The sequence below is a fragment of the Parasteatoda tepidariorum genome, chromosome 9 (genome assembly GCF_982258835.1).
Source record: "Parasteatoda tepidariorum strain Cologne lab strain chromosome 9, Ptep-v5.0, whole genome shotgun sequence".
Taxonomy (NCBI): domain Eukaryota; kingdom Metazoa; phylum Arthropoda; class Arachnida; order Araneae; family Theridiidae; genus Parasteatoda; species Parasteatoda tepidariorum.
Window position 1 is genome coordinate 49,385,554 of NC_141763.1, and position 12,495 is coordinate 49,398,048.

At 30.3% G+C, this 12,495-nt stretch overlaps 2 protein-coding genes across 2 annotated transcripts in view; one reads left to right on the top strand and one right to left on the bottom strand.

The window, feature by feature from the left end:
• Window positions 1-12,495, bottom strand: part of LOC107447032 (esterase E4) — a 40,384-nt gene that overhangs the window by 13,046 nt on the left and 14,843 nt on the right. The window contains exons 2-5 of the mRNA XM_043051829.3: window positions 8,116-8,256; window positions 5,717-5,870; window positions 3,810-3,995; window positions 1,271-1,461 (exon numbers count right to left, since the gene is read on the bottom strand). Coding sequence (XP_042907763.2) covers window positions 1,271-1,461; window positions 3,810-3,995; window positions 5,717-5,870; window positions 8,116-8,256 — 672 coding nt within the window. The remainder of the gene's footprint in view (window positions 1-1,270; window positions 1,462-3,809; window positions 3,996-5,716; window positions 5,871-8,115; window positions 8,257-12,495) is intronic.
• The window catches only part of LOC107444271 (uncharacterized), a 79,529-nt gene that overhangs the window by 5,886 nt on the left and 61,148 nt on the right, over window positions 1-12,495 (top strand). The gene's annotated exons all lie outside the window — the stretch shown is intronic.

Below are 12,495 nucleotides of genomic sequence, written 5' to 3' on the forward strand. Positions count from 1 at the left end.
CCACAAATTTATTTCTTTTAATAAAATCATTTATCATAAATATACCTTATACAACCTGCTTTCAAATAAATTATGAAATTACTTTTCTCTGTTTAGTTGGGGACTAATAAACGGGGTCATTTCCCTTTCGTTCCGTTATTCCAAGGAATCGGATTATTATTTTATTCCAGGAAAGAATGAACTGAATAATTCATTGCGGGTGATTTATAGCCGAGAAGGAGATAAATGGATACACTGAATTTGTTAAACCAGTGCGTGATACCAGGGTTTGATGAAAAGAAAGTTTTGACTTGGAAGTATTCAGTTTTCAAGGTTACTTGTCCAGTAATACTGAATTTTATGTTCCATTTTTCATATTTTGGAATTTTATTTTGATAAGTAGAATGCAAAGGTGTGTCTTTAAGTGTTAAGAGTTAATTTTTTTTGCGAAAGAGTGAGAAAAAAAGAGAAATAGTTTAAAAATGATGCTAATATAAGTAGACGTTGATGAATTATGTGTTTAGAGTAAAAAATTATAATAGTTAAAAGAACGTTCTCTTACTATTATTGATAAAGAAACGTTTAGGCTTAAAAAATTTAGTTTTCAAGATTACTTGTTTAATGTATTAGACTTTATGACTCATTTTTCATATTTTGGAGTTTTATTTTGATATGTAGAATGCAAAGGTGTGCCTTTAAGGGTTAAGAGTTAATTTTGAGTAAACTCGCGAAAGAGTGAGAAAAAAAGAGAAATAGTTTAACAATGATATGCTAATATAGTATGAGTAGAAGTTGATGAATTATGCATTTAGAATCTAAAATTATAACAGTTAAAAGTATATTCTTTTACAATTAATCGATAAAGAAAAATTGGATTGAAAAATTTAGTTTTGAAGATTACTTGTTCAGTATACTAAACTTTGTGAGCAATTTTTTTTATTTTTGAGTTTTATTCTTTTATATTAGAGCTAATTTCCAGCCGGGTTTTTCTTTTTTAATTTAACATTGTTCTAAACGTGTTATGTGATTAATTATTTTAGTCAAAATGTAAATAGCCTCTAAGAAAGAAGAAATAAAACATCAGAAAAAAGAAGAAAATTAAGAGTACAGCGAAAAGTCTCAAGCCCAAGAGAAGCAAAAATCTTAAAAATTTTGAGCGAAAAAGAAAAAAAAAAAAAAATCGCGTAGACAGCAAAGAAAAACATAGGTATCCAAGAGCCGTTCAATAAATAGAAAAAGATAACTTTAAAATATTCCATTCCAAAAAAAAAAATTAAGAACGACAACTCACTTTACTATCCTTTTGTGCATTGAGTATCTCTTGAAAAGTTTTTTGTCTAACACAGTCAAGTATAGTTGCCGATGAGCTGATTGAGCAACCCAATCGCTGTGCAATTTCTCGAGCATAGCCGTGCGGATCACCTTCTAAAGCCCAATCGCAGAGAGCTGAACCACTTTGCATGATGGCCCTGTTGAACAAGTCTGAAAGAGGGTAGAATATAGTATCAAACTCTCATTTGGAGGGGTAAAGGGATAAAACAAAACATACTCGAATATTACTGTTAGATCTCACATACACAAAAAGGTGGGTTTTATACAAGGTGTTCTGCAATGACTGCCAATTATATATATTTTCAAAATCTTTGTCAAAAATGGGTGTTGTAGTGGACTAATCGTAAAGACACGGTTCCCAGTAGAAAACCGAAGTCAAACATCACTGGCTGCGGTCAGTAAGCTGGTTAGTGACCATTTCGATCAGCCTGAGTAGGGACCGAGGGTGCGTGGTATCGGTGCTCGTTGAACTGTTCTACCGTAAAGTGCGCGACTTCACGCGCATGTCGTTAAGCTACCAAGGCAGGGAAGCCATCCCCTCCGTAGAGGATCAAAATTGCGATGGCATGTCTTCAGATCATCCTCAGGGATGTTTCTCAGACCGTAGCCTATAGCCCATTATGCAGCTCTAGTTCGACGTAAATAAAGTACCTACCTAGCTTGTCGAAAATGGAATAAAAAATTGCACACATTACAGATCGCAAATTAATATTTAAATGAGGAAAGAACAAAAGTACTCTCAAAATGTAATGAATCAAAACCGAAGCAGTCAGGGCTGAAAGCAACAAAACCTGCTTGATCGCCAGTGGAAAAAGAATGTAGTCAAAAGCGATTATTACAATCATCTTTTAAGTTAGGCAATCAAACTGGTTCTGGTGTTTCTTTCTTATTCCATTTCCCCAATGAGAATTCCACAGATTTTGTTTGGGTATTTGTTTCTTCCTCGTTTAAATGATAATTTGATACTCTTAATGGTGTTCTTTTTTGATTTATATGTTTAGTAATGATTTTAAAAACTTATATTTACGGAGGTGATTGCAGAGCATCTTGTTTCTTATTGCATATTTTGGTAATTCACAATTTTTTCCCACTTAAAAATTAATATATTCATTTATATACTAATGAATTTATACATTATATTTTAATAGGTAATTTATACCCGTGGAAAGCATTCTTAACGAACTAGATTTAGTGAAGAAATGATTAGTAAGAGCGAAAAGAAAATTAAACGGTAAATGTGAAGCCGTTACTTAATAAAATATCTTCATAAATACGCAATAAAATATATCTTATAGTACCTATCCGCCTATATGCAATCTTTCCTTGTTTTACAAACAAGTTTCAATTTGTAACATTAAAATAAATATTGCAAAATAAACAAATAAAGTAAAAGGAAAATAATTATGATACCATTGATATAAATAATTATTATAAGAATTGAATTTTTGTCACACGTAAAAGAGTAATTTATTAGACATTAATAAAATTGATATAAAAATAAAATAAATATTCTAGTGATGAAAGCGATATGAAGAACTTTAACTCCATATGTACTGACGGGATTTTTAAGTCCCACTATTATTATATCCATATAGCATTGGAACGGAACGAAATGTCCCATCGGAACTTGTCTGTTCCTGTAATATGACGCTCCGTTTTTCATTGCTATTTGACCACACATGATTGTTTGAAGTTGAACGCCACCTGTGGAATAATTTAGCTATAGATATTTTGTTCAAAAACGTCATTTTATGATTCCTCAATTCTCAGCTTTCTATCTCGATGATTTTGTAAGTATGTCTTTTATACTTCTTTATTCATTAACATTTTCAACTAGTTATAAAATAAAATCTGAAATGTTGTTGTTGTCGTCAACCATTAAGGCCGAGGGGTGCGATTGTTCTTGTTTTCCAGTGGCGCCATCTATGGCCAAAAATTCGACATCTGCCACTTCCATACGTCACATCCGTTGACAGGGCGAACTCAATCATGCATCCATTCATCCACAAATTGTAATTCTGACCTGAACCAGAGAACTATCAATCTCCAATTCAGTGTCCCCAGAGGTATTGATTTGTTATGGGAACATGGAGGACTTTGTGACTCAACAGATTTAATGTGCACCAGTCACCATTCACTACAAAGTCTGAAGCGCTTAACTTTACTTAAAATTTGGTGTAAATCCCGAATTAAAAATTTTATGAAAAATTTGAAAATACTATTGACTATTAAAAAAATAGACCTTATTTAATGTGACAAAAAGTTTAATATATTTTTCACAAATTAGAAAATACCATTTAATATTTAAAAAAAGAATAAGTCAATGTGTAAAATACACCTTATTTAATGTGACACACACATTTTTGCTAATTTTTTAATAATTTAGTAAATAAAGGGTTAAAAGTAATCTCATTTTAAAAATTTCCTCGATATTCTTACTTTCTCATTCACTTACTCACACAATTGCGAAACAATTATAGTACTTCAAGAAAACCAACCTTGACTCATGGGAGAAAGTATATGCATGAATACACTTGCAGCTCCTGATCCTTGTCCGAAAAGAGTGATAGCGTTAGGATCACCACCAAAACGATCTATGTTCTCTCTCACCCATTTAATGGCTAAAACTTGGTCTTTTAATCCCATGTTACCGGAAATGGCTTGATCACCAGTGCTTAAGAAACCTGAAAGAAATTGAAAAAGTTTATTCTTTCTGAAATTAAGGGTTAAAATAGGGGATAAAACGATTAGGAAAGGCTAAATGTTCCCTAAAACAAAAGATACAAAAGATGTTTATTAACAGAGTGTTCAGTAATGACTACCCTTAAGGGTTCTCTTCTGACAAAGAAGTGATTTTTACCCTTCTATGTTGATTTATGGAGGATTATCTAAGCACTATTTCCTTGTTTGTTACATAATTAATGGGTTATGAATGTATTTGTTTTATTTTACGCATTTTATTTCATCTTGTATTATTGATATTACTTACTTTATTAATTGAAATGTATTTTTAAGTTCGAGAACTACTCTTTCAAAAATTTAAAGTGTTTTCGAAGTTGATTTGAGATTTATTTGAAATTGACTTTAGAAACAACCTAAAATGATCAACCTCCCAAGAGGTATAATCAAGGTGTATGAAGTTGTTTTATTCACACTTGAGGTTGTTTTTAGGTTGATGGAAATCTACTTTAGAGAGACCAGCTTAGATAGGTTATTTTTTTAGGTATACGGGCTATTTTTTTTTAACACTTCAAGCAAATAAGTATATTTGAGGTGTGAATAATTTCACCCAATCTCAGCTAAAAGTATTGTTGAATTATATATGAGGAGTAAATGAGGTTTGGTGTTGAGTATTGAGAAACTTAAGAGAAAGATGACATAAAAATGTAAATGTTCTGTATTTTTTTAAAAATAAATTAGAAATAAGTAATTTTTAACCATAGAATACTTTTCGCTTACATTGACATGAATAAATCTGAAATATCAATTTAGATTTATGTAAATCTCTCTCTCTCTCTATGTTTCTCTTTTTAGATTTTTTTCCCTCTTCAGTTATTACATTTCCCTTTTCAGAGACATATAATTGAGGAGTTTGCTAGTCTTAAGGAATTATAAATGCTTTTATTAAAACAATATTCGTTATGAAATAAATTAAACTGAGGTATCTTAAAATCACAATAGTTGAAATCTCGAACTTTAATAGTTTCTTGATACTTCATAAATATTTTTATTAAAATAGTATTTGTAACGCAGTTTTTCACATAGAAGTATTTTAAAATTGAAATTGAAACAAGTATGCTCAATTTAGGCTACCAATCAATATTAAATAAGATAACTTTACTAATGTAAATAAGTTAACTTGTTAATTACGTTTTTTATTTATTATGTTATTTTATTTATTATGTTATTTTATTTATTATGTTATTTTATTTATTATGTTATTTTATTTATTATGTTATTTTATTTATTTATTTTTCACTTTCATTTTACTGCGCGTCTTGTATTTCTATGGGATCACTATAAATAACTAGGGAAATGTAGTCGATTTGACAAAAGCCCATATGACATCTTCAAATCCGTCCGGGAATCATTTTAACGTCGTTGTAGACTAAGCAATAACTCAAGTGGGTGCGAGAGGGTTCGAACAATTCTTGCAAAAATTAATCAGATTAATTTTTTTATAATCTTTTAAAATTGGAATTTCATGTAACTAACGTCTACTGGTAAATATTAAAACGCTCTTTTCATAGCTAATTTAGATTTAAACATTATTATTTTATACTTCATGAGCCTGGCATCCAAACAATATTAATAGTCACCTCCATATCTACTTATATTAGTTTAGTTCTGAAAAAAAAAATAAACAGTCGTCATAGTACTGTGAAAGATTAAAACAGCTTCTTACCAAATACACCTATCCTGTAATTGAAAGTGACCAGAATTATTCCTTTATCCATCAGTTTTTCCGGACCATAAATATTTGCTGATCCTTCTTCAAAATTTCCTCCGTGGATGAAGATCATTACGGGATAAGTGACAGATGAAAATGATCCTGTAGCCTAAAGGTTAAATAAAATTAGCATTGGTGGATGAGAAATAATGTTTCACACAAAGAAACTTGTAACAAACGTTAAAATTATTGGATCTCTTATTAATTTCAGGTATCCAACAAAAGAAAATTCTTGGTTATCCGTAATCAACGCCCCTTAATTAATATTTTCAAAATCCTTTTAAAAAAAAGAACAAAAAATCCATGATTCCACTCGCCAAAATTAAAATAATCTAAAACATGCTGTTTTATTAATTTAAATGTCAATTTAGTGAAAATATTATACTTACATATTGCATTCAGTGAAAATACTATATCATATTTTCACTGCATTGATCTCAACATTGATTACGGAGCATTTTGGGAACCACTGGAATACCTCAACAAATTTACTTGACCTTTTGTTATAAACCGAGTAGTTTATTGTCTTACAACTTGCAGCAGACTCTAAGGCAGATTGTAATAAAACTTAACTAGTGCAGTTTTTAACGGCATAAGCTAGATAATAATTTTTTTAACGTTAAATTAACATACAATTTCCCAACAAAAGAAACTTTCGTAGAAGGTAAACATTCTTTTACGATCAAAGCTTGCTTTTATATATAAATGGGTAAACTTCAAAAAAATAAGTATAATCCAATTTTAATGAGAAACTCCGTAAAAAAATTTTTAAATTTATTTTATTTATTTATATTTTTTTATGGAACTAAATATGTTCCGACTAACTGTGATATAAAACTATTATTTTAATTTTAGAAATGCCTTTTCAAGTTTGGCTTATTTTTTTCTCACTTCAAATTCCCTTATATATGTAAAAACTGCTTAGCTGTTCATCTGACGATGCGAGGAAAATATAGGAAAAAATATCATGGTGAAAACCATAAAACAAAATGTCTCGACAAGAGTCTTCTTTTTAAAAAATCTGAAATACTAAGCAAGTGAGAATCGACAATATTTTACTCATTTCACCCAAAGTCCATTTAACAGTTTTTTTTAATCCAAACGCATTGAATAGCCGAAGCATTTTCCGAATCTAACATTGAATAGCCCATCCATTTGTCGAATGTACATTCAGACTCCTATTCCTCAGGTAATTATTCACGTAATCGGAGCGATTACCTGACGTAATCTATTCTTCACATAATCGCGTAATCCTGAGCCCAAATCAGAAAACCAAAAGTGTGCGGGAAAAAAAATAGATTGTTTGCCGATTGTTCATCGATGATTTCGCATTTGTGTTGCATGTAGAAGAAAGTCAAACACATGATAATAACGACAGCGATTGATCTCTAATCCGTCTTGCATAGAGTACCTTGATATTGGGAGTAAGGGCAAGTTTTCCAATAGGCCAGTTTCTTTTTCAGAAATGAAATAAAAAAAAATTCTATCTAAATCAGATTTCGAGATATTGATGATTCTCATAATGACAACTTTGAAGGAGAATATTTTCAATATCCTACGGTGGTTGAAATTTTCCATTCTCCAAACAAATATAGCCAGCTGTATGTCATCACTCTCAGTCTCAAAGCACTATAGCCCTGCGTGAGGATAATTCTTATTAACACTGAAATCGTTGTAATCGAATCAATAAGGTATATCCAGAATTGACCTTCGCCATTTATGTAGGGTGTGAGTGCTTTATCGAGACTTTTAACAAATTAATTCTGATCCCGAAACAAAATATGATCTAAATTTGCAGGGACAACTTGTGATTCAACCAACAGTGCGTCGGTCATTTTCGATTTCCAACTGTAAAAATTTCCGGATCAAATTATGATGAAAAGTGCGTGCATCCTGAGTTCTGGTGCGCTTTACCGTAAAATTTCATGAATCAAAAATCTGAAATATTGCAGTTTTTACTGTACTATTTAATTCAAAATTGCAAAATCCTATCATTAAATAAATATTACTGTAAATGTAACAGTATAAAATTTTACAGAATCATAAAATTAAATTTTATGAATCAAAAATCCTATATATTGCAGTTTTTATTGTACTATTTAATTCAAAATGGCAGAATTCTATTATTAAATAAATATTACTGTAAATGTAACAGTATGGAATTTTACAGTAAATTATGGATTTTATGGTTGCTGCACTCGGGTTTCGAGTACTTTTTACCGTAGTTTTATCCAGAATTCTTTACAGTGCTGTTGTGGCGAGATTTTATTTCAATGTTTCTTACAGAGAAATCATGTTTGTATTGTCATAATTAAAACTTTCATTTTTGGTTTTCGATAAAAAAAAAGACTCACAGGTATATTGGGGGTGAACACATTGATAAACAAACAATCCTCATTTCCCTTTACACGACCTTGAAGGTCAATCTGTGGACAGACTGATCTGTAATCTCTGGCGTCCAGAGTTCCAGCCCAGCCTGGATACATGAGTGGTTCCTGAAACAAAACATTTACATTCATTAGTTTTACACGAATAAAAATGTTACATCAATTATTATTTCAGTATCTCATTTCGAAACAAAGAATTTCAAGGGCCATAATTCCATTTTTTTTTATACTCGTTTATGAACTTGATTCATAATTTCCTGCATTTGCACAGAGCCTTGAATGAGTGAAGAGTACACATACGAGGTATAGGTTGATTTGTTTACAAACATCGAAAAACAATAATACATTTTTATTTTCCAATAACAAACCAAAAACCGGAAACAAATAGAAATTTCGGGAGAAAAATTGAATGGCGTAGAACAGGTCATCCTTCCGGCTTCACTTGTCCACTGTACGACGTTATTTTGCTCGCGTGTTATTTCAACCTTGAAATGAGTGGACAGCCTGGACCATGATGGGTCAGCTTGCTTTTGTAGAATGCGATCTGCAGCAAAATGTTATTAAGGCTGTTCCTTTATGTTAGAATGCTGTATTTCTATTTAAGATGAGTTGAAATAAGCCTTCCAATTTTTCTCAATTTACAAATTTTTGCTATACAATAAGGGTTTATTATCATGTCCAAGCGATCTTATCATGCACATTGTAATTGAAAAACGGAGTTTGAAATTAAAACTTTAACGTAATAATAATTTTAAAAATGATTTCAAGAATAGACAATTTATCAAATCATTTACTCAAAAGTTACACATTTGCAAATTTGTTATAGAAGGATTTCTTACACATTATGAGCACGTTATCATGCATATGTTATTAGAAAATCAGAGTTTCCTCTTATCATAACATGTTATTCAAAATTGAAGCTTTATTATAGTAATGATCTTCAAAAATGATTTCGAAGAATGGACAGTTTATCGAATCGTTAACTCAAAATGTTATGCAATTTTCCTATTTTAAAATGTGTTGTTTTTTTCCGCAGCAGCAGCAATAAGGCTTCAGTTGTGCAAAATTTAAAATTTAAAATTCCTAGTATAGAAAAAAGGAAACATATTTGTTTTACATTTTTCAACGATTATAAACTTTACAATTGGATGCCTGCAAGTGACGTAGTGTGGGTATCTCGATGCTGATTGGTTGATGAAACGTGTGTTCACCAACCAATCAAGACTATGAATCCTGGGAATTTATTTACGTTAGCAACTGTTCTTTCCATCTATTTCGAAAGCCAAGCCCGAAAAATATCAACTCTCTTAAGTGACGCATTCAATATTCTTACACAAAGATCTTTCACAAAAATTTCAATTTTTTTCGTTAGATATTTCTTAACACAAAGGCAGGCACAAAGCTATGTAGAACATAAATAAATTAATTATGCAATGAAGCTGCCAGGTACACAAAACAAAAATGTATCACGGTTACAATAAAAAACATAAACAAATAATTATTCTAAGTTAAGTAAAAGAAGACGAGAAAGAATTATATTCCATAAATTCGATGCACGGTACGGTGGTGTATTTAATTAACTGTGCGTTAATTAACACTCTAACTTGATGTGAAGAAACTTAACTAAACTTTAACACGCTTATAAAGAGCTAGAGTTGACGTCATATGTCACATGCATGGGTGTCTGTGATCTTCTTCTTCTTGAAATGCAAATACCCAATTTTAAAATTCACTACTAAAACTTATTTTACATTTATTATTGAAAAAATAATTAAAATTTATATTTTGATCAAAAAAATTAAATATTCGGCTTATTCCGGGTGATCTAATTTTCAATTTGACAATAATCTTTATACATGATTTAAAATTTCGAGTTTCGTCCATAAGTTTTTTATGATGCACTATATAATTATAAAATAAGAATTACAAAACAAAAATTAAGTTTGCAAATGCGAAAAGTTAACTTTTTCTTTGGAAGACTTAGTTGGTTTTGACAGAGTTCAAGGTTTGCCAATATGATTGTTAGCTTATATTCTTTTTTCTGATGTTTGTTTGGCTTTAAGCGTGAAAAGAGAAAACTTGCTTAAAAAAAGACAGGTGAAATATGCTTTCTTCATCAAATGACGTAATATACGCAAATATTTTGCATTTGAAAATAGTAAGTTATGTAATGTGTTAGTGGTGCCCAAGGCATCGCCTTCTATGGCAGAAATTCTCCACATAATTGTTTAAAGATATTCTATTCAGATTATCTAAAAAGTGTACTAGTTTGCGTATTACTCAATTTCTTTTACAAAAATTCCCAAAAGAAAGTAATTTTAGTTTAATATTAATGTACAGTGAGCAAAAGAAAAAAGCTTTGAATAACTTTTGATCTAATGATTCACGTTTGTTCACTCAGTCTTTATGGTTCGAGGAGGTAACTTCAAATATGCTAATTATTTAGGGCAGACTATATTTTAAGTTAGGAAATACGAAGCAAAAGCGTACTTTCTCTGAATAAACATACCTTTTTTTCGATGAATTCATATTTCTGACTTTCAAAACTATAGGGGGTAGCCGCAATCTGGGAAATATGGTCCCCAAAGTTCGTTCCAAAGTTTGGACAGTTTAATGTTAAATTTTTTTGCACACAATCATAAAATTCCCTTATTTAAAGACAATTCCATGCAAAAAATAACTTTAAGTAAATATTCCTCATTTTTTACTGTTTTATTGAAAGACAAAATTTTGAATTGTGAAGTGAATTACTCTACTTTATTTCTTCAAAACATAACGGGCTTGCCTTTCATGATTTACAATATATTTTGCCTTAACTAGATTAATATTTCTCTAAATTAAACAATCACATTGGCAACTTGCAATAATTACAAAGAATTGATGATGAGAATACCGTGAATTAGAAAGAAAATCGTGAATTACTCTACTTTAATTCTTCGAAACATAGCGGACTAGCTTTTCATTATTTACATTATATTTTGTCTTAACTAGATGAATATTTCTCTCAATTAAACAATCACATTGGCAACTTGCAATAATTACAAAGAATTGATGATGAGAATACCGTGAATTAGAAAGAATATCGTGAATTCATTTACTTTTCCAAATTTAGCTTCGCATGGTTTGCATCATATTGAGCTTTATTTATACTAATATTTCGTTCAATTAAGCAATCAAGCACACAAAGTGCTATACGGGAAAAATAGTATAGTCAAAACTACCAGAATATTGAAAAATTTGCCGTGTTTCTGACTCTCTAGAAAAATCAAAATTCTCGGTGATTTTCATTGAAGCGCTTTGGTAATGATTTTGGTAAAATTAATAATAATGGAGTAATATTTGATTTTATAATGATATCTTAGAGTATGACAAAAAAATCATTCATTCGGTAAAATTTACTTTTCAGTTTTGTACTTTTTACTACATGTGTGGTAATAAGAACTATAATTTCAAAAACCAGAATTTCCTCTAAACAGATACCACATGAACGGAAAAATTATTTAATGAATGGTTTTAATACCGTTTATTTTGGTTTTTACTACCAGAACTTCGGTTTTTCTACGAGAAATGTTATTACCCTACAGTACTGTAATTTTACCAGAATTTTTTCTTCGTGTGTGGCAAAATTACGTGGAAGATGGAATCAAAACCTTTTTGCTTTTTACTTTAATTTTAGAAAAAATAATTCTATTGAATATCATGAATTAGAAAGAATATCATGAACTACTCTGCTTCTTAAAAACATAACTTGCTAGCTTCTCATGATTTGCATTATTTTTAGCTTTAATTACATCAATCTTTCGCTCAATTAAACAATCACGTACACAGAACGTTGTAGCGGATATAATTTTATTCCAACATATGTGGAAGTCGGATGCAAAATGATCTTTGCTTTTGCATTCCTGATATAAATCACGCAAACTGAATTTCGTTCTTTTTTATTTTTTATTTATTCTTAACTTTCATTTTCGTGACGAATATCACGATTTAAAAAAATTGAACACCAAAAACACTACAAGGCGACTTACTACCAAAAACACTACTTTTTTTTTCTTACCTCACGCGATGTTTCTTCCAATTTTTCAAGCGTGATATTATACCTGAAGGAACTTACTTTTAGAAAACCACATATAAGTTTGTTTTAGTGACCGGAGGTGTGTAAAGCGCTTTGCAATTTGGAATAGAATTACCGTGAAAACGGTTAACTTCAGACCTTTCTTTTATGCTAAATAAATACTAAAGAATAAAGGATGTAGAACTAATTGCTGTGACGAAATCTAAAATTTGTTTAGTAAACATTGCAGGAAACGGTACAGACGAATTGCCAAAATTCTTAGAAAATTAACC